This window comes from Rhinoraja longicauda, chromosome 12, assembly GCF_053455715.1.
Source record: "Rhinoraja longicauda isolate Sanriku21f chromosome 12, sRhiLon1.1, whole genome shotgun sequence".
NCBI lineage: Eukaryota > Metazoa > Chordata > Chondrichthyes > Rajiformes > Arhynchobatidae > Rhinoraja > Rhinoraja longicauda.
The window spans coordinates 27,728,382-27,750,761 of NC_135964.1; the positions used below are offsets into that span (position 1 = coordinate 27,728,382).

Here is a 22,380-nt window from a genome sequence, read left to right on the forward strand (position 1 = left end):
AAACAAAGAAGTGTGATATGTAACGTGAATAGAAAATGATCAGGTTTCCTGCTGTTGAGATGGTCTTTGGCAGGTAGATGTGTAAATTTGTCACTTTACCCGAATTCCAAACTTTGGCTAGGACTTGCTGTACATTGTTTCTTTGACAGATTTCTCATTAAGTTTAGTAGGGTCCTCATTTGACCTCCTCTCCCTTAGGGAGATTAAACATGATCTAAAGAAAGCCCGTCTTTGTTTCTGCATTGTTGCTTGTCATCTTCCTCTTAGGCGGAGGTCCATGAAACCGAGCGCGTGGACCGCCTGGACCGCGGCACAGTGCAGTGGAGCAGCGGCGGTTGACGCCTACAACTTCGCTTGGCCAGACCGATCCTGCAACGCCGCCAGGACAATGGGCCTTTATGGCCAGCTGCATGTAAAGCAACTTGGACCTTGGAAATGGCACCAAAACCTGGCAACGCTAGTATAATGTCACAGCGGACAATTTCTACACACTTTGTACTTAATCTAGTCAAGTCAAGTCAATTTTATTTGTATAGCACATTTAAAAACAACCCACGTTGACCAAAGTGCTGTACATCTGATTAGGTACTAAGGAAAAAAAAAGAAACATACAGTAGCACGCAAACAGTTCACAGCGCCTCCTCAATGAGCCTCAAACGCTAGGGAGTAGAAATAGGTTTTGAGCCTGGACTTAAAGGAGTCGATGGAGGGGGCAGTTCTGATGGGGAGAGGGATGCTGTTCCACAGTCTAGGAGCTGCAACCGCAAAAGCGCGGTCACCCCTGAGCTTAAGCCTAGACCGCGGGATAGTGAGTAGCCCCAAGTGGGCCGACCTGAGGGACCTGGAGTTAGAGAGGGGGGTTAGAAGATTTTTGATGTAGGGGTAATACTTTGCTGAACTGTATGCAACAAATGAATAATTTCACTGTACCTCGCTCGGTACATGTGACAATAAGGAACCATTGAAACATTCTTCCTCCCACTGCAGTGGGACAGTGGACAAACAATATGCCCTCAATATACCCAAATTGTAAAAAATACCTGAGGTTTTAACAAAAGAGTGTACCGTAAGCGCACTCCTGACCAAGTAAAGCAAACACAATCTTGGATTCAGGATCTCAAAGGTTGGCTTATGGTGTCTTATTCCAGCAGTGTGTGTTTTGTTCTATGTTCTATTTGATCAGTTTCATGGCCTGCTGCCTTGCTACAATGCTGACATACCCCTGCTGGATTAGTTTAAACCACCTGAGTTGCATCAACAAATCTCTTTGCAAGAATATTGATCCCCCTACAGTTCAGCTGCAAACTGTCCTTGTGTAGATCTCTCCTACCTCAGTGATTTGCACCACATATATCCTTTAAACTTTCCCCCTCTCACCTTAAAGCTATGCCCTCTAGTCTTTGACATTTTTACCCTTGGAAAATTATTCTGACTGTTTACTCTCAGTATGATGCTCATAATTTTATATACTTCTATCGAATTTCCCTTCAACCTCCGCTGCTGCCGAGAAAGCTATCTAAGTTTGTCCAATCTCTCCTTATAACTAGTACCCTCTAAACCTGAACTGCATGCAATATAGAGGACAAATCAAACCAGTGGGGCGAGTGGATAGAGGTGGTTTAGGGAGCATGTTTAGGGAGCATTCAGTTTTCAACTGAATGTACAATATTTACTCTAGGTGTTGTTATTGTCTGGTCAGCTGTTCCAGTCTGGAAAGTGCACTCAATGGTGCATTGAATTGCCCTAATGGAGAGGGAGATCTCTCCCACACCCCAGGCTTATTATTTGAACCCAAATTACTTGTCAGAGATTCATGCAAGCACTGTAGTGAATGTCAGCTCAGAGTATGTCGGCTGGATGTAATGACTGACTGCAAAGATAAACAATCCCTAGGCACTGAACTTTAAACCTCACCGCACAGTCCAGCTTTAGGAGAGAGTGAAGCTGGAAAGTTTTGTGGGGGCATTATCCACAATGCTCTGGCTTTTGGGGTTTGTCCTCTCATCACTTGTTCCCACGGAGGCAAATCAACAAGGTCTGTCCCACATGGAGTGCACAGTCAATTTACGCTGTGACCGCTTTCCGCGGATTAGCCATTTACTTTGTTGAAAGAAAGCACTGGCTTTTAGAAATAACACCAAATCTCCTCTCAGTCTTCCTCCCCAGCGATGCTGCACAAGGACTTTTGAGCAGACAGAAACGCAGGAACTTCCTGCTGGAGGAGCTCAGGCAAGGTAACTTGGAGCGGGAGTGCAGAGAAGAGCAGTGCAACTACGAGGAGGCAAGGGAAGTGTTTGAGAACCAAGAGGAGACGGTGAGTAAACCACCTGACCACATTTGGCCCTTATCCCTCAAAACCTTTCCTATCCATGTACCTTTCCAAATGCCTTTTAAATATTGTTATAGTACCTGATTCAAATACCTCCTCTATCAGCTTGTTCCATATACACACCACCCTCTATGTAAAAAGATTGCCCCCTCAGGTTCTATAAGAACACCACTTATCCTCCTGCGCTCCAAGGAATAATGCCCCAACCTGCACAGCCTCTCCCTATAGCTCAGGCCCTCAAGTCCTGGCAACATTCTTGAAAATCTTCTCTGCGCTCTTTCCAGCTTAACAACATCTTTCCTGCGATACAACACAATATTCCAAATGTAGCCTCACCAATGTCTTGTGGAACTGTAATGTAACATTATAATTTGTATACTCAATACCCTCACTACCCTCACTGATGAAGGCCAATGTGCTGAAAGCCTTGACCACCCTATCTACCCATGAGGCCACTTTCAAGGAACTATGTACATTCACTCCGAGATCCCTCAGCTCTACAACACTCCCCAGAGCCCTGCCATTCACCTTGCACTTATCTGCATTAAAGACCATTAACCATTCCTCAGCACACCTGCCCAACTGATCAAGATCCTGCTTTAATTTTTGATAACCATCTTTGCTATCTACAATACCACCCATTTTAGTGTAATCTGCAAACTTACTAATCATGCCATGTACATTTTCATCCACGTTGTTTATATAAACCACAAACCGCAATGGGCCCGGCACCGATCCCAGAGGCACACCACTCAATGGTTCAACGGTGCTTTTATTGCCATGCGTGTGAAGTCCAAACGCACAATGAAGTTATTTTCTTTCATACAGTCCAATAGAAGTATTGCCATACCTAAACACATCCCCAATTAGCAAATTTAACAAAAATAGTCTACTGATCCCGCCTGTAAGAAGCACCATGTTTTGGCATCATTTTCCAAGTCCAGTCCACACGCTAGGTATTATGAGCGGTGCCGGTTCGGGCAAACCCCAGGCTACTGTGGGCCTCCAGCTCTCACCTTCCCTTAGGTGTTCGGGTTAACCTGCAAATCGATGTCCCTATCGGGAGGTGGGAACATTAGTTGAAGTGTGTGGTACCAGGAGGTACTTGGTAGAAATTGGAGGACGTGTTAGAAGTGTGCACATGAACCATATGATCCCAGCAAGGGATGAACCGGTATACGAGCAAAGCATAGATGAAGAGGTATATCTGTCAGACTTTGGTATTTTTCCAAGTTCAGATGTAAAATCAGAATCTCCAAAGAAAGTAGAGACAAAGGTAAATATCCTGAACTTGACTCTCCTTTAGATCCTTTAGAACTTGACTCTCCCCCTAAACCACTCAGGAGACCAGTCGTTCGATTAAATTTTAAAATTATTTTTGTTTGTCTAATTTACAAGTTATTTTACTTTCTAAGGGGAGAGCCGTGTAGTGTATATAATGGTAACTGTAACTTTAAATACTGAGCACTAAAATGGTACGATGTGTTATGTGATATATTCTATATATTATCAGTCTCGTGAATATGTGTATGCGCAGTGTACTTTTGTGAAATAAAGAAGACCCACACTGGCAACAGCGAGTACTGAAATGCTGTGCTTGTTTCTATCTACATGCTGAAGCTGTAATATCTTACAGGTATAATCAACAGTTGGAGAGAATCTAGAATTGGCACAATCACAGGGATTAGAATTAGCAGAGGTGTGTGCTTCCCTGGTGCCAGGGTCCAGTATGTATCTGTGTGCCTGCAGAATATTCTCAAATGAGAGGGGGCATAGCCAAAATCATTGTGCACAAATGACTTGGGTAGGAAAAGGGATGAGGTCTTCCAGAGTGAATACAGGGAGTTCGGCAAAAGGTTAAAAAGCAGAACCTCAAACATACTAATCTGATTACTCCCAGTGCCATGCTCTAGAGAGAATAGGAATGGGAATGTTGGGCAGATGAAGGCATGGCTGAAGAGTTGGTGCAGGGAGCAGGGATTCAGTCTGCAATTCTTTGGGTACTAGTTAGAGTATCATTACTCTCAGACAAAGTACTTGCTGACAGATTTTGCCATCAAGCATCAAGCATATAAAGAAAATCTGGATAATCATGGCAAAACATTAATATTTCCTTTCATCAGGTAACACTCTTCTTTTCTCTCTAGCGGAATTTCTACAAGACTTACACAGGTGAGTGACTTCACAGAACAAGTTATTAATGACTGTGATGGATAACAAGTCTCTCTCTCTCTCTCTCTCTCTCTCTTGTCTATGCTAACAAAGAGCTTAGTACAATTGTTTATAATAAATCAGTCAGATTTCTTGGACTTTCAAATTAATGTATGATTATAGCGTTGACTATAGGTAAATGATGATGGAAATATGTACCAACTGAGGTGGTGCCCTGGACATCTTCCGGCAACTCCTTGGAACCGCAGGAGGATGAGGGGTGATCTTATAGTGTGCAAAATCATGGGAGGAATAGATCAGGTAGATGCACAGAGTCTACCTGTAGTGTAGTGGAATCCTGAACCAGAGGACATAGATTTAAGGTGAGAGAGGAAAGATTTAATAGGAATCTGAGGGGTAACTATTTTAGCACAAAGAATAGTGGATGTAGGGAACGAGCTGCCAGAGGAGGAAGTTAAGGCAGATACTATCGCAACGGTTAAAAAACATTTAGACAGGTACATAGATAGGACAGTTTTGAGGGATGTGGGTCAAAAGCAGGCAGGTGGGACTGGTTTAGATGGGGCATGTTGGCCAGTGTGGGCGAGGGCCCGAGGGTTTGTTTCCACACTGTAAGACTCTTGTTTTGTAAATATTATTATTGTTACTAATTTAATACATTTACTTTTGGTTAAAAAAAAGGTGACTCTTGTCTGTCCTAGGGAATTATGATTATCCTGATATTTTTACACCAAGGTGATTTGTCTAAATATTTGCCCCCTTTATGTCCTGCTGACCATTAAGAGGTCTATGGCACACGTCTAGCGAGGTGATGCTGGTTAGATGCTCGATTCATAGAGACTCATTGGAATTTGTAGTTCTGGCAGAGAGAGTCAACTTTATAAGTTAGTTGCATAGATGAGAGAAAGCAAAACAGGTTGAATGGGCATGGCAAGAGTGAGGTTGAATGTGACATTGGAAAATTAACATTAATAGGGTATTTAGTTCAATGTAGTGACCATAGAGAGTGGTCCTAGTCGTCGAACCCTCAGATTGGCCAGCAAGGTCACGTGTGGGCGCGACCGTAGGGATTGGTCCAGAGAGCGACATCGCTGATTGGACAGCGTTGTCATGTGCGCTTTTGGCGCCCGAAAAGAGTGAGTTAGAAGACGTCTTCGAAGAGGACAGTGAGTTTTAATGGTTGTCTGATAACTTGTTAAGAAAACTTTGTAATCGAATATTGCTGTCGCAATAAACTTCTTCATCAAAGAACAAGTTTCCAGACTCGCCATATTGGTGACCCCGACGTGATCTGGGCGATCACCGACCATGAACGAACACGACGCCCCGTTGTTGACTGCTGCGCCTGGCACACCGGAGCTAAGCGCGGTCAGCGTTCACCTTCCGTCGTTTTGGACACATCAACCACAATCTTGGTTTGTCCACATCGAAGCCCAGTTTCATTTAAGAAACATCTCGGCAGATGCGACGAAATACTACTACCTCGTCAGCGCTCTATCGCCGGAGACGACCACATGCGTGATGCGGTTCATCGTTAAACCTCCCGCGGAAGACAAGTACGAGGCCATGAAGGCATTGTTACTACGAACCTTCGGGTTCCATAGGCATGACCGAGCTAAAAAACTTCTGCACCTACCGGATCTCGGAGATCGGCTGCCGTCCGTTCTCATGGCTGAGATGCTAACGCTAGCAGGTGAACACACGGATTGCCTCATGTTCGAGCAGGCATTCCGAGAGAAGCTTCCCGAAGATGTCAGACTTATGCTCACGGATTGTTCTTTTAAGGACCCCGAGGCATATGCAGAAAAAGCTGATGCGCTCATGGCGTCCAAATCGAAAGGAAGCGGTTCGATCAACAAGGTCTCGACATCAGTGACCACGCCACAGCGACATCAAGATGGCGCTGCGTCTCCCGCCATTTCTCCAAAAGCCCGCCAAAAGGATCCGCACAAGCGCGGCTGGAGCTATTACCATCTACGATGGGGTGGGGAATCCCGCAACTGCCGTTCACCTTGTGCTTTCGCGGGAAATGCCTCGGCCGATCGTACATAGGGGCAGTTGCGATTGGCCAGAACCGACGCCTCTACGTCCGAGACCGATTCACGGACACAGAATTTTTGGTGGACACGGGAGCCATTGTCAGTATAGTGCCGCCGACCGACCTTGAGACCAGATCGGGTAAGACAGGTCCTACCCTCATCGCGGTTAATGGCAGCCCCATCCGCACGTTCGGTACGCGGAAGATGTCCCTTGTGTTAGGCCTCCGCACATACGAATGGCCATTCATTATAGCAGACGTCAGACAAGCGATCCTAGGCGCAGATTTTCTCTGGGCCTTTTCACTGGTCCCCGATGTCCGCGGTAACGACCTCCGACCCTCCGCCAGCGATGAGCCCGTCGCTCCGACAATCGCCTCCCCGCCCAGCCCTACTGTCCAGGCCGTCGTCGCGGCCCCCGACTCGTATGCTGAGGTCCTGGCGGAGTTTCCAGAGCTGCTCATCCAGCGTTTTGATACTCCTTCGGCCAAGCACGGCGTGGTCCACCACATCCGCACCGAGGGCCCTCCCGTTTTCGCTCGGGCCCGGAGGCTACCGCCCGACAAACTGGTGGTGGCGCGGGCGGAATTTAGGAACATGGAGGAAATGGGCATTGTCCGTCAGTCTGACAGCCCGTGGGCCTCGCCGTTGCATATGGTCTCCAAGGCATCTGGGGGGTGGAGACCATGTGGCGATTATTGGCGTCTCAATGCTGTCACCACGGCTGATCGCTACCCCATACCGCACCTGCAGGACTTCTCGTCTGGGCTGGTGGTGTTCTCCAAGATCGACTTGGTACGAGGATACCACCAGATTCCTGTGCGGCCGAAGGACATACCAAAAACTGCCACAATCACTCAGTTCGGGTTGTTCGAATGGTTGCGCATGCCTTTCGGTTTAAAGAACGCGGCACAGGCTTTCCAGCGACTGATGGACCGTGTGGGTCGGGGTTTACCCTTTGTGTTTATTTATTTAGATGACATCCTGGTCGCCAGCCCCTCAGTGCAGGAACACCAGGTCCACTTGTGGACTGTGTTCCAGCGGCTCCAAGACCACGGGCTCATTATCCAACCCTCCAAGTGTCAATTCGGCCTCCCTTCTCTCGATTTTTTAGGGCACAGAATCACCCCTGCCGGCGCCACCCCTTTGCCCGAGAAGGTGGAGGCATTTCCCAGGCCCACCACAGGGAAAGGGCTGCAGGAGTTCGTAGGCATGGTTAACTTCTACCATAGGTTCGTTCCGGCAGCTGCGCGGGTCATGCGCCCGCTCTTCCAGTGCCTTGCGGGTAAACCTGTAGAGTTGATATGGTCCCCGGCCGCGGAGTCGGCTTTTGCAGCAGCTAAGGCAGCTTTGGCAGATGCCACCATGTTGGTCCACCCGAGCCCCTCCGCCCCCACGGCCCTGACGGTTGATGGGGTTTTGGAGCAGCAGGTCGGTGGCCTTTGGCAGCCCTTGGCGTTTTTCAGCCGGCAACTAAATTCGGCTGAGCTGAAGTATAGCGCATTTGACCGAGAGCTTCTGGCCCTCTATTTAGCTGTTCGTCATTTCAGGTATTTCCTTGAGGGCCGCCCATTTGTGGCCTTTACGGACCATAAACCATTAACTTTTGCATTTTTCAAATTGTCCGACCCATGGTCGGCCCGCCAGCAGCGGCACCTGACTGCCATCTCCGAATTTACCACCGATGTCCGTCATGTCGCGGGTAAGCTTAATGCCGTTGCTGACGCCCTGTCTCGGCCTGCTTTTTCCCCCATTTCGGCGGTGGACTGCGAGGTGGATCCCCAGGAGCTTGCGGAGGCACAGCTTCTAGCGGATACCGCCTCGGCATACCAGTCCACCACTTCGGGGTTGAAGTTGGCTCAGGTAGCCTGTGGGTCGGAAGGCACAAAAGTCTGGTGTGATGTTTCCCTTTCCCGTCCCAGGCCGGTAGTGCCGCCCTCCCTTCAACGCCGGGTTTTCGATGCCATTCACGGGCTGGCGCACCCGTCCATCCGCTCCACCTCCGTTTTAGTAGCCGTTCGGTTTGTCTGGCATGGCCTGCGTAAACAGGTAGCGGTTTGGGCACGTTCCTGCGTTCCCTGCCAGACCGCTAAAGTCCAGCGCCATGTCCAGCCCCCCGTACAGGAGTTTGAGGTCCCAGCGGTCCGTTCTTTCCACATTCACGTGGATTTAGTCGGGCCCTTGCCTTCCTCCCGGGGCTACACCCATCTCCTCACGGTGGTGGATCGGTTCACCCGGTGGCCAGAGGCTTTCCCATTGTCCGATACCTCTGCTGCCTCTTGTGCCAGGACTTTGGCCCTCCATTGGGTAGCACGTTTCGGGGTTCCGGCGGTTATTACCACCGACAGGGGGCCGCAGTTCACTTCGTCCCTCTGGGCCACGCTAGCAGAGCTGTACGGTTCCCGGTTACAACACACTACAGCATACCACCCCCAGGCAAATGGGCTTGTAGAGAGGTTCCACCGTCAACTCAAGGCGGCCCTCAGTGCGAGGCTAGAAGGCCCGGACTGAGTAGACCAACTCCCCTGGGTCCTTCTGGGCATCCGGACTGCTCCTAAGCAGGATCTCGGTGTTTCGTCCGCGGAGCTAGTATATGGCTCGCCACTTAAGAGTACCTGGGGATTTGCTTCCGGACCCCTCCGGCCAGCTGCCTCCAGTCCCATCAGTCTTAGCATCGCTCCGGGCACGTGTGGGTTCCCTGGCCCCAGTTCCGACTTCACGTCATGGGTGTCCCATGGTACACGAACCGCCTGCCCTGAAGGACTGTGAGTTTGTATTTTTGCGCAAGGATGCCCATCGTGCCCCGTTGCAGAGGGTCTATGAAGGGCCGTTCCGGGTTTTGCGTAAGGGGACGGTCACCTTCACCTTAGACGTGGGCGGCAGGAGTGAGCTCGTCTCGGTGTCCAGGCTTAAACCTGCGCACTTGGATCCGGACCGCCCAGTCCTGGTCGGCCAACCACCTAGGAGAGGCCGGCCTCCGGCAGTTCTGATCAGTCCAGGACCCCCCGCGCCGGCAGTTCCACCAAGTCCGGAGTCCCCTGCTCCTGTGGTTCAGGCTGCTCCTCTCCTTACTCGTTCTGGTTGCGAAATCCGGCTCCCTGCTAGGTTCCGTACCTCGGGTTCTGGGGGGGGTCATGTAGCGACCATAGAGAGTGGTCCTAGTCGTCGAACCCTCAGATTGGCAAGCAAGGTCACGTGTGGGCGCGACCGTAGGGATTGGTCCAGAGAGCGACATCGCTGATTGGACAGCGTTGTCATGTGCGCTTTTGGCGCCCGAAAAGAGTGAGTTAGAAGACGTCTTCGAAGAGGACAGTGAGTTTTAATGGTTGTCTGATAACTTGTTAAGAAAGCTTTGTAATCGAATATTGCTGTCGCAATAAACTTCTTCATCAAAGAACAAGTTTCCAGACTCGCCATATCAACATATTTTCTATTGTAACTTTTGTATATTTCTGTATAATAAAGTAATATTTGGTTACTTTTAAACAAATGTTACCAGCATATTCTTTACAAATTTTGTTCTGATTATTTGGTTTATACATTTTTGTTTCAGCTGCTAGCAATATTACTACCAATCTGTGTAAATCTGCTCCTTGCTGGAATGGTGGGACATGTCTCAACACTCTTGGCGACTATAACTGCACATGTAAGAAAGGCTACGGTGGCAAGACCTGTGAGATTGGTAAGACTACTGGAACTGATTGTCCTCAGTAACTGTGCTGGCAGTGGGTCGGTAACACTAACTGATATTGGATGTTAATTTAGAGGGGGGGGCCATCACTGAACACTGATAAAGTCCCTGAATCCTCTGTGCATTTAAACACCACGTTGAGTCATCTGCACTCAACGCTGAGATATCTGGTCAGTCCAGAATTACGTAACAGACCCCCAACTTCAATCTGCCCTCAGGTCAGCATGATCCTCAGCAACAGATCCTGGTAATGTAGCAAGGTTCAGCAATCAGCTGATTATCCTGCTATTATCAGCCGCCACCCCGGGTTAAATGACTCTCAAAACATTGTATATTCTGAATATTTCATTCATTCAAAAACATTTAAGATATTAAAAACTAACTAGTAAAGATTTTTGTTCTAAATTAACTATTGTAAAAATTGGAAAACAATACATCTATACATTTAAAAATTAAAAACTTTTAAAAACAATGTAAAGAATGTAAATTAACAAAGTTATGTCCCTTAGAGCTGCTTCTGAATGGGGCTGCTGTTACCAGCTGCCTTTGCAGTTAATTCTGACAGGTTGCTCAATAATAGGCTGCAGAATTTGTGCAATTTTGTTCCCACTACTGTATTACACTGTTAAATGAATAAATATTTAGTCTGGGCCACCGTACTGTCCCTTGCTACTCTCATACCCCTCGACTCTCTTACCCATCAAATGGCTGCCAATCTCAACCCTGAAAATATTCAGACTCAATTACTACAGCTCTTTGTAGAGAATTTTTAATGTTCCAAGTGAAGAAATTTCTCCTCCTCTCTGACCCCTAATTCTGAAACCATGCACTCTTGTTCACACGCCTCACAGCACCAGAGACCCGGGTTCGATCCCGACCTCGGGTGCTGCCTGTGTGGAGTTTGCACTTTCTCCCAGTGACTGCATGGTTTTCCTTCGGGATTTCTGCTGATCATGATATATACAGATGACCTAGACAAAAACGTGTTGGTGAGTAATTTTGCTAACACCAAAATTGGAGGAGTTGCAGACACTGAGGAAGGCTGTCAGAAGATACATTGGGATATAGATCCCAATGCTACGAAATGGGCAGAAAAATGGCAGATGGTGTTTAAATGTGGTATTGCACTTTGGGAGTTTAAATGTAAGGGGAAAGTATATGGCAAGACCCTTAACAGCTTTGATTTGCAGAGCGATCTTCGAGTCCAAGTTCATAGCTCACTGAAGGTGGCAGCACAAGTAGATAGGGTGGTAAAGAGGGTGTATGGTATGCTTGCCTTCATTGGTAGGGGGATTAAGTCAATTTGTCGCCCAATGGGACTTTAGTTATGCTTCATTTGGAGTATTGCATGCAGTTCTGGTCACCCCCATTACAGAAAAGATTTGGCTTTGGAGTGGGTGTAGGGGAAGTTTATCAGGATGTTGCCAGGATTAGAGGGTTTCAGCAACAGGGAGAGGTTGGATAGACTTGGTTTGTTTTTCTCTGGAATGTCAGAGTTTGAGGAGAGACCTGATTAAAGTTTGTAAAATTTTGAGAGGCATAGTCAAGTCGTCAAGTCAAGTCAATTTTATTTGTATAGCACATTTAAAAACAACCCACGTTGACCAAAGTGCTGTACATCTGATTAGGTACTAAGGAAAAAAAAAAGAAACATATAGTAGCACGCAAACAGTTCACAGTGCCTCCTCAATGAGCCTCAAACGCTAGGGAGTAGAAATAGGTTTTGAGCCTGGACTTAAAGGAGTCGATGGAGGGGGCAGTTCTGATGGGGAGAGGGATGCTGTTCCACAGTCTAGGAGCTGCAACCGCAAAAGCGCGGTCACCCCTGAGCTTAAGCCTAGACCGCGGGATAGTGAGTAGCCCCAAGTCGGCCGACCTGAGGGACCTGGAGTTAGAGAGGGGGGTTAGAAGATTTTTGATGTAGGGGGGGGGAATGTCCATTTAGGGCTTTATACGTGAATAGGAGGAGCTTGAAGTTGATTCTGTACCGTACAGGGAGCCAGTGGAGAGAGGCCAGAATCGGGGTGATGTGGTCCCTTTTACGGGTACCCGTCAGGAGTCTCGCTGCGGCGTTTTGGACCAGTTGCAGGCGGGACAGGGAAGATTGGCTGATCCCAGTGTATAGGGAGTTGCAGTAGTCTAGGCGGGAGGAAATGAAAGCGTGAATGATTTTTTCTGTGTCGTCGAATTGGAAGAAAGGTTTGATTTTAGCTATGGTTCGAAGTTGGAAGAAGCTGGCTTTTACCACAGCGTTGACTTGCTTATCAAATTTTAATACAGAGTCAAATATCATGCCGAGGTTTTTGACATGCGGTTTGACTAGGCAGGATAGACTTCCAAGACTGCCTGTTATCGATTTGATGGAGTCGGGGGGGCCGAATAGGATGACCTCAGACTTGCTCTCATTTAATTGGAGGGTAGATAGTCAGAACCTTTTCCCAGGGCGGAAATGTCCTACACTAGAGAGCATAGCATTAAGGTGAGAAGGGAACAGTTTCATGCAGATTTGCGGAACACATTTTTACGCAGAGAGTGGTGATGGGCTGGAACACATTGCCAGGGGTGCTGGTGGAGACAGATAGGATAGTGGCGTTTAAAAGGCTTTTGGGTAGGCAATTGGAAGTGCAGGGAATAGAGGGATATGGATCATGTACAGGCAGATGAGAACAGTTTCATGTTCATGTTCAGCACAAACATTGTGGCCCGATGGGACCGTTCCTGTGCTCTATTGTTCTATGTTCTAATACATGCCCACCTACTCAACATTTCTTCATGTGTCAACCCCTTCATCCCAGGAATCAACCCAGTAAACCATCTCTAACTTCCATCCAAAGAAAGTGCTTCATCCCTTAAATACGACTTTTAGGGTAGCAATAGCAAATATATCATCATATTGGACATAAGAATGACTTCTCTTGTATCGTGTGATCAAATCCAGGATAATAAACGGAGGCATCTGCCAAGCGGAAGAACCCTCAGCAAGGTGGTTTACATTTTCCTATTTTGCATTTTCATACCTTTCTCCTTGAGGTATCCCTAATTTAGAGCAACCGTATGGAATGGAATATTTTATTGTCGCATGTGACAAGGCACAATGAAATGCTTTGCTTGCATACCCAAGGTATACAAACAAGGTTTATCCCAGAAACAGCTTCTCACTTCAACTCCGTTACTGGTAATGGTAGTTCCTCACTATCTTTGTTCAATCAAGAAATATCCTGGAAGGCAGTCTGACAGGATTCTAGATCACTGACACAAGCCACAGGGAGGTGGTGTGTATTGTGGGAAGGTTGGGAAATTAACTGAATGTAATTCCTGCACCAGTTTCAGGAAAGTTGGTTGCCCTCTATTTCACCCCAATAGTTCAATTCCATTTGGAGCATGTTTTCATGCTACTATTAAGTTTTTTTTATGCAGTGGAGACCTGTCAATTTTGCGGTAACACCAAGATGCCTCAGCCTGGGCACAAGCCCATTTCCAGTGTAAGTAAACAGAAATACCACATAGAGTGTTGTGGCAGCCTACAATCCCTTGTCCAGATACCTAACTTTGGGAGATGAGACTCCAGATCTTGAAAATGTTTGCATCTAACTTCAGATATGACCACAGTAAGCCATATAAACTCTGCTTAAAGAGCCACCTGCTCAATGGCAGCATCATGATATAAACATAAGAAATAGCAGCTGAAGTCGGCCACTTGACCTTTTGATCTTGCTCTGCAGTTCAAGATCAGTACCATTTTCTCCGAATCCCTTGATTACTTTAAATTCCACCATTCTATTGATCCCTGTTTTGAATGAACTCAATGAAGCTACATTTGAAACTATAATTTTTGAATAGTCCCTCCGTCTCGTCTAACAAACTTGAGGATTTCATTGTGGTTTCTATAATCTCTTAATATACTTTTGAAATTGCAATTTCAATTTTCTAAATAAATTTAATGATAAATATCTTCTTCCAGAAAATGATACGTGTGCATCCAACCCGTGCATGAATGGAGGATGGTGTTCCAACGATGCTACACACTATAAATGTTCTTGTGAAATTGGCTATTATGGTCAAAACTGTGAACATGGTAATGTATCTCTAATACTTTTGTGTCTTGCTAATTTTGCTCATATCTGTTCACTTAGAAGTACAGAGAGACAGGGTTGTTTGAAAATAATATAGCAGAGAGAGAATTCATGTAAATATGGGTCAACCTGACTTTGGAAAAGCAGTTCAATCATTCCAAATGACTCAAACTCTCAATGTTTCTAACGCTATGCACTATAATATATATATATATATATATATATATATGTACACACATACACACACATGCATATATACACACATACATATATACATACATACACACACATGTACACATATACATACACATACACACACAGGATGCTTTGATATATATAGGATGTAAATGTTGTTGGATTGATGAGTAATTGTGCTGACGATACCAAAATTGAGGAGCTGCAGACAGTGAAGGCTGTCAGATGATACTGCAGGATATAGAAATGCTGCAGAAATGGGCAGATAAATGGCAGATGGGGTTTAATCCGAGCAAGTGTAAGGTTTTGCATTTGGAAGTTTGAATGTAAGAGAAGAGTATACTGTAAATGGAAGACCCTTATTAGCATTGATGCAAGGAGGAATCTATAAGTTCATAGCTCATTGAACGTTCAGCGCAAGTAGATAGGGTGGTAAACAAAGTGTATGATCCGTAGAGGCTTATACTTCAGATCTTACTGCATTAGGATATCACAATATTATTCTCACCATTCCAATCTATAAAGAGCTTGAAGCAACTATTGCTTTTATGCTGATCTCCACTCTTCAAATTATTATTAATAATTTTAATTCTAGATCTTCAAGGGTAGCATAGGATCAGCCAGCATAGGAAAAGATATGAGGGACAGTGTTGTTTTCTGCATTGTTTTTGTCGTGACCTTAAGTATCACCTTGTGGTACGGTGAGAGATTATGTGATCAATTAGTTGATCTTGCCTTCATTGTCAGGGGCTTTGAGTATGATATATGAGCTCTATAAGACTTTGGTTCGTCCGCATTTGGCGTATTACATGCAGCTCTGGTCGCCCATTACTTGAAGGATTTGGAGGCTTTGAGAGGGTGCAGCAGAGGAGGTTTACCACAATGCTGCCTGTTTTAGCTGGTTTCAGCAACAGGGATAAATTTGGATTGTTTTCTCTGGAACATCAGTGGACGAGGAGAGACATGATAGAAGTACATAAAATTATGAGAGGCATAGATAAGGTAAACAGTCAGAAGATTTTTTTCCAAGGGTGGAAATGTCCAACACTGTAGGATACAGAGGAGGAAAATGTAATGGTGATGTATGGGCCTGTTTTTATTTTACACTAAGAGTGGTGAGGGCCTGGAATGCATTGCCAGGAGTGGTGGTGGAGGTAGTGACATTAGAGGTTTTGGATAGGCACATGGAAGTACAAGGAATAGCGGGATATGGATCATGTGCACGCAGATAAGATCAGTTTAACTTAGCATCATGTTCAGCACAAACATTGTGGGTTGGAGGGCCCATTCATGTACTGCATGGTACTATGTTCTATAAGTGGAATAAATAGGGTGATTGAACAGTGTCATTTACCCAAGGTAGAGAAATCACAAACCTGAGAACATAGGTTTAAGGTTAGTGGGGCAAGATTTAAAAGGAATCAGAGGGGAACCATTTTTCACTCAGAGGGTGGCGGATATAGGAAACGAGCTGCCAGAGAAGGTAGTTGAGGCATTACTATAATAGCATTTAAAAGACACGTGTACAGGTACATGGATGGGAAAGGTTTAAAGGTACGTGGGCCAAATGGGACCAACTGAAATAGTGCATCTTGGTTGTCATCGATGAGTTGGGACGAAGTGCCTGTTTCTTTACTGTATGATTGATTGAATGCCCAGTCAAATACAGTGAAAGGTGACAAAGCAGCTTAAGAGGACCAATAGCTGAATGGTTGACACTAAATCACCTTGCTGATTATTATAGTGGATTAATACACATCCGTAGAGGCTTATACTTCAGATCTTACTGCATTAGGATATCACAATATTATTCTCACCATTCCAATCTATAAAGAGTTTGAAGCAACTATTGCTTTTATGCTGATCTCCACTCTTCAAATTATTATTAATAATTTTAATTCTAGATCTTCAAGGGTAGCATAGGATCAGCCAGCATAGGAAAAGATATGAGGGACAGTGTTGTTTTCTGCATTGTTTTTGTCGTGACCTTAAGTATCACCTTGTGGTACGGTGAGAGATTATGTGATCAATTGGTTGAATTTCAGATCCCCAGGACTGTACATCACATGGACAAAGCTGTGATCACTTCTGCAAGTTACAGCACCATAACTATGCCTGTTACTGTGCTCAGGGATATAAACTTGGGAAAGATAAGAAGAGTTGTGTTCCTGAAGGTAATTATTAATGCTATTCTGTGCTTTACTACACTGCACACATCAGTGCTCAACTCTGATCCACAGCTGTTGGGTTTAAAGAGTAGAGGGGGGATTTAACACTACTAGCAGTTATGCAAACAGTACAAAATACATAGACATCAGAGACTGCAGATGCTGGAATCTTCAGTAAAAAAAACTGCTGGAGCTCAGTGGGTCAGGCAGCACATGTGGAGGATCTGAAGTGGGTTCCTGACCTGAAATATCATCTGCCCACGGATGCTGCTTGGCCTGCTAAGTACCCCCCTCCCCCCCCCGGTCTAAAACCAGGCCAGACTCAAAATAAGGGCAGACACAAAGTGCTGGAGTAACTCAGCAGGTCAGGCAGCATCTCGGAAGAAAAAGGATGGGTGACGCTTTGGGTTGGGACTCTTCTTCAGAAGTAGGGAGGGGGGAGGGGGGTGAAGAGCTCGACTCCAGTAGTATGTGTCTCCGATTTACTCCAACATTTTGTGTCGCTGAATTATTCCAGCACTTGGTGCCTATCTTTGGTATAAACCAGCATCTGCAGTTCCTTGTTTACTACTCAAAATAAAGGGGATGGCCATTCAGGGGATGGTGACATTTTGGAATTCTCTATCTAAGTTGATGGAGGCTCAGTTGGCGAAATCAGGTAGAAATCAGTCCATTTTTTAGACATTAAGGGAATCATTTGACACAGGTTAATGTGTACTGGAGTAAAAGATCCAACATATAATCTTATTAAAAGCAACAAGTGTAAGGGATGGAAAGCTATCCTCCTCCTCCTCCTCTGATTTCTTATGAACTAGACACCACCTATTCTAACTCCAGTACAGCAAACATCAGAAGTGTGGTGCAGTGAACTATATCACAGATTTACTGCAGCAAACCAGGCACCGCACATCGCAACCTCAGTGCAACAAACGGTGCATCACAATGTCTGAGCAACAAACATGTATCATACCCCGCTGCCCCAGTTCAGCAGACACTGTGTCGAACGTTGAATGCTCAGTACAACTTTGCACTGCAAATTGAAACATAATGCAGAGAACCATGCAGTGCAGCAAATACTGGGACCAGGATCATATCGTGGGTGTTTCAGGATGGTACGTGACCTAACTACGAATGCCTGGAGCTCAGTGCTGATTGTGGGTATCACGCATCCCTGGGTGGCAACACGGTTGAGATCTCTGTAGTTGGGTTTGTACTCTTTCCCCTATATCACCATGTATCCCTTATTCAGCTCTCTGTCCAGTGTTTGTTAATTCTCTATCAGCTGAGTGGTCTCTTCACCAACCCACCCTGCAGATGGGAGACTCAAGCACACCACTGCCTGGCAAGAATTATTCTGAAGTGGGTGTGCATTGCACATCAAGATCTCCAAACAGCGTGGCAGGCAGCCAGCAAAGAATGAGCATGAGTGTGTGTACTATCTGTGTGACAGGACAACTTGGAGAAGGAATATATCTCAGCTCATTATTGCAACTCTAACCCCACCACTGACTCCTTTGTGTTGAACAGTGCCATATCCATGTGGAAAGCTGTCGGTCCCTCTAGCAACTGATAATTCTGACCTGATCATTAGGGCAATCATTGGTGACCAGCGATGTCAAAAGGGTGAATACCCTTGGCAGGTAAGGCTATAAACCTAGTGCACGGTAACACAGGTGACGTGACTGGAGTGGCTGAATCTCGCCGTAGCAGCTGGAGAATTTAGATTCTAATATTTAAATAATATTTAAACCATATAAAACCATAAGATTGCCATTAAATCCCATGGTTAAGGACCTCACTAATGCCCTTACGGAACTAAAGATAGACACAAAACGATGGAGTAACTCAGCGAGTCAGGCAACATCTCTAGAGAACTGCATTCTGGAGAACTATATTGGATTAGGTTTATTATTGTCACATGTACTGAAAAGCTTTGTTTTGCATGCTGTCCAAATAGATCAGATATACCACACATAGGTACAATCAGCTCAACTGAAGTACACTAGACGGAGCAAATCCCTGCAGTTTGGATGACCTTTAACGACTTCCTTAGTATAGGGCGTGGGAGATGGGCACTAAATGACAACTCTGCCAGTGGTGTCTAATACATGAACCAGCAAATAATTAAAGTGCCCTGCTCTAAACCTAGCACCTCCAGATCCCTACACCTGATCTGTTTGGTGGATAGGCTGTGGAAGAAGGAATCAGATCACATGGGCATTCAAGCACATTTGAAAACAATTCAAAATAACATAAGAAATGTAAGAACTTATTAAAATGTGTATGACCAAAAATCACTGATATAATTTAAAACACTAATGTAGACAAATAATTAAAACTATGCTACTTACCTTGTTTTCTCAGAGCCCAATAGGCACCAACCATGTGAATAGACTTGAGAAATCTGCACCAGGTAATAACCAGGCACAGGATTCAAAAGCAGATGGCCATCGGTCTCTATATGAGGCATATATTGGGGAGTCAGAACCTATTTCCCAGATTGGAAATGTCGAAGACTAGAGGGCATAGCTTTAGAGGCAAAGGGGAAAGATAACGTTATTTTTATACAGAGAGCGGTGGGATACTGGGTGGTGGTGGGACGATAGTGCCATTTAAGAGGTTTTTCGATAGACACATGGACATGCAGGGAATGTCTAAATTGTACCAACAACTGACATTAGCCACAGCCTTGAAACGCCCAAACCTGTCTATTGATAGCTTTATGCAAGTACATAGCAACAACATTTGACGTATCCATGATTTCCCCTACATTTCCATACATTAGTGCATCTTAAGCAATAAGATTTGACCTTCTCGCCTGGGATTCTGGCTTGATCCCCATGACCAGCAGTTTCAGATTGTTTTGATGTGTAGTATGCAGGGTCTAAGGTGGTTTGCATATTTCTACCACAGGTGCTTCTGAAAAGTGATGAAATAGTCTGCGGGGGTGCCATTCTGAATGAGGACTTTGTGCTGACTTCAGCTGCCTGTGTAAAGCACATGCAATTTTCCACAGTTATCCTCGGTGAGTTCCTTCAGTTTCAGGTATTAAATGTTCTGAAAATAAATTATAATTAGATAAAACAAGGGTGACTTCAAAGTTAAATATTTTTCCCCTAACACTGCCTCAATGTAAGTGGGAGCAGGAAGAGGCCATTCAGTCCTTTCTGGCTGTTCTGTCATTCAGTAAAATCAGGGCTGATCTCCAACCTATGAGAAAACAATGGACAAACAACTTATGCCCCTGAATACCTGATCTCCCCCTGTGTGCCTAATCAATGGGCTATGTCCAAGGGATGCGATACACTTGCCACAAGCCTCACACGAGCACATTAGTGTGAATATTGATAATCCGCAGGAACTACGTCAGATCTTTTTTCCTGTTGCCGTAGCCTATAAATCGGAACCAGCTGCTCTCCAAACTACCAGATTAGAATAATAATCCAAGAGGGTAAATTGGTGCAGGGAATGAGTAAACAGGAACGAAGCATAAGCACCAAACATGGACCGGCTGGGGCAAATGGCTAGTATTTGGGATATAGTGTGAACAAAGGAAATAGAAATGGAGTTAGTTGAAATAACATGGGAAGATCTTATGGATCATGATCACAGTCATAAACCTACTGCATCTGCAACTGTATTCTAAATGTTACTTGATTCCAAGAATTTAGAGGGCTATGGGCCAATGCGGGCAGGTACGACTAGTGTAAATGGGGTATCTTGGTCGGTACTGGCAAGTTGGGTCGAAGAGATGGTTACCATGCTGTATGACTTCATTGGCTGTAAAACTCTTTGGGGCATCCTGAAATTGCAAAGACCTCTGTATAAATACAAGTCACAGAACAGGATCTTTCTTAACTTTGAAAATATGCACTTGTGATAGATAAACATTTGTTTTGACCATCTACATAGGAGAACACAACCTGGAGGAAGAAGAAGGCACTGAACAAGTAATTAACATCAGTCGAATATACATTCATTTGCGGTACTCGCAGGCGACCTTCGAGAATGATATTGCATTACTGCAGTTAGAGATGCCGATTCAGTTTAACAACTACACCAGCCCCATCTGCCTCCCGGAGGCCGACTTTGCTGAATTCTTTTTGATGAACTCAGAGTATGGGGCAGTAAGTGGATGGAAACTGGAACAGGGCCGTGTTGAGCAGCCAGTTATGCTTGGTGTCCCTTATGTCCCATACATTACACATGCCAGTTGTGAAGGGGTACAGACTTTTCCTCTTGTACATCGAATGTTTTGTGCAGGGTTCGAAGAATTAGAAGATCCATTATGTTCTTTAATCAGAGGAAGTCCCCTTGTAACCAGCTACAAGGGTGTATGGTTCCTGACAGGCTTGAGTTTAGGTGCTGATGAATATAGTTGTAATAAAATACCAGTATACACTAAAGTTTCAAGGTACATAAATTGGATTAAAAAGATAATGAGGAAAAAACACTCACGTCACTAACTGTACATGTAATATAACAAGCTGAGATTGTGCGTTTTACTCACTAATGTTCCATAGACAGAGGTACAGAAATAGAGAATTAAAAATAAATTAATTAATTTGCTGACTCATGTTCGACTTCTGCTTCCTAACTTTGTGAAGAAAACATTGAAGGTGGTATGTAGTTTAAAATCATTCCAGAAAACATAGAACTGTTAATATAATTGTGATGACAATTCTGAGGGTTATCATACTGCAAATGATGACATGATGGCAGGAGTAACAATGGTGGATACAACAATTTAATTTAAATTCTCCTCAGAATTCAAGCAATTATATTTTTATTTGATCTTTCTGACCATTACCCTAAGTTTTAGCACAGATATTGCATGGATTAGCCAGCGAAATGCCAGCAAGAGTTGGAATATTCATCAGTCAGTTCCTTATGGAATCCCTAATCCTAATCTTGGTCCTGAGCAGAGTGGTTTCAGGGCATACCCAAACGGTCAATATTGACACGGATGCAGGTGGCCAGGTCAGGAAAAGCTGGAAGCATATTCAGTGGCAAGACAGAAACACCTGTTTCTGCATTCAGGAAGGATATAGAGATGTTGGTGAAAGGGTGGAAGAGGTTTACCAGAATGTTCCCTAGATTAGTGAGTATTAGCCATAAGGAGACGTTGGACGGACTTGGATTATATTCTACATCGTGTGGGAGGCAGGGGAGACCTGATAGAGGTAAATGAAATTATGAGTGAGATAGGGTAGACAGTCAGAACCTTTTTCCCAGGACAGAATTTCAAAATAGTAGAGGGCATTGTTTTAAAGTTAGAGGGGTAAAGTTTAAAGATGTATGTGGTGATTTTTCTTGACTCAGAGAGTGGTGGGTGCCTGGAACGCACTGCCACATTTGTTCCATGTTCTATTCAGTGTCCAGACACCAACAGCGACAAAGGTGGGCCAGTGCTAGAAAAACATAAGTTTCTGCTTAAACCTGTTGATTTCAAAAATGTTGTCAGCTTTGAAAGTTTTAAAATTTTGCTATCAAAAGTGTTCTGCACTATATTTCGAGAGTGCAGAGTACATTTTCTTAAATCAGTTCGAAAATCGATTTGACCACACAATAAAAAATATGTCTGTTTCTATTTTACTGCCTAACCAGATTTTAAAGAATTAAAATATTGCAGTTAAACAACAGAACTGCTACATGGATAGCATTTACTCAGTAAATTTGAAGAATTGTATTCAAAAGATTTAAAACATGCTTAAAG

General features: G+C 44.8%; 1 protein-coding gene across 1 annotated transcript; it reads left to right on the forward strand.

Annotated features, from left to right (window-relative positions):
* The first annotated feature begins 1,630 nt into the window (after positions 1–1,630).
* LOC144598828 (venom prothrombin activator porpharin-D-like) lies at positions 1,631–22,268 on the forward strand. The gene is made up of 9 exons (XM_078409300.1): positions 1,631–2,035; positions 2,154–2,314; positions 4,477–4,501; positions 10,091–10,219; positions 14,190–14,303; positions 16,542–16,670; positions 18,192–18,304; positions 19,578–19,689; positions 20,577–22,268. Exons 1-9 carry the CDS (start codon positions 1,975–1,977, stop codon positions 21,128–21,130), a joined length of 1,398 nt encoding a protein of 465 aa, XP_078265426.1. The 5' UTR covers positions 1,631–1,974; the 3' UTR covers positions 21,131–22,268.
* Positions 22,269–22,380: the final 112 nt, after the last annotated feature.

What these genes read in the sequence shown, in the direction of transcription:
- LOC144598828 (XM_078409300.1), top strand. Translation starts at nt 1,975, where the DNA reads ATGCTCTGGCTTTTGGGGTTTGTCCTCTCATCACTTGTTCCCACGGAG. An exon ending in TTTCTACAAGACTTACACAG is followed by an intron (nt 4,502 to 10,090) that starts GTGAGTGACTTC and finishes TTTTTGTTTCAG; the next exon opens with CTGCTAGCAATATTACTACC. An exon ending in ATTTTCCACAGTTATCCTCG is followed by an intron (nt 19,690 to 20,576) that starts GTGAGTTCCTTC and finishes CCATCTACATAG; the next exon opens with GAGAACACAACCTGGAGGAA.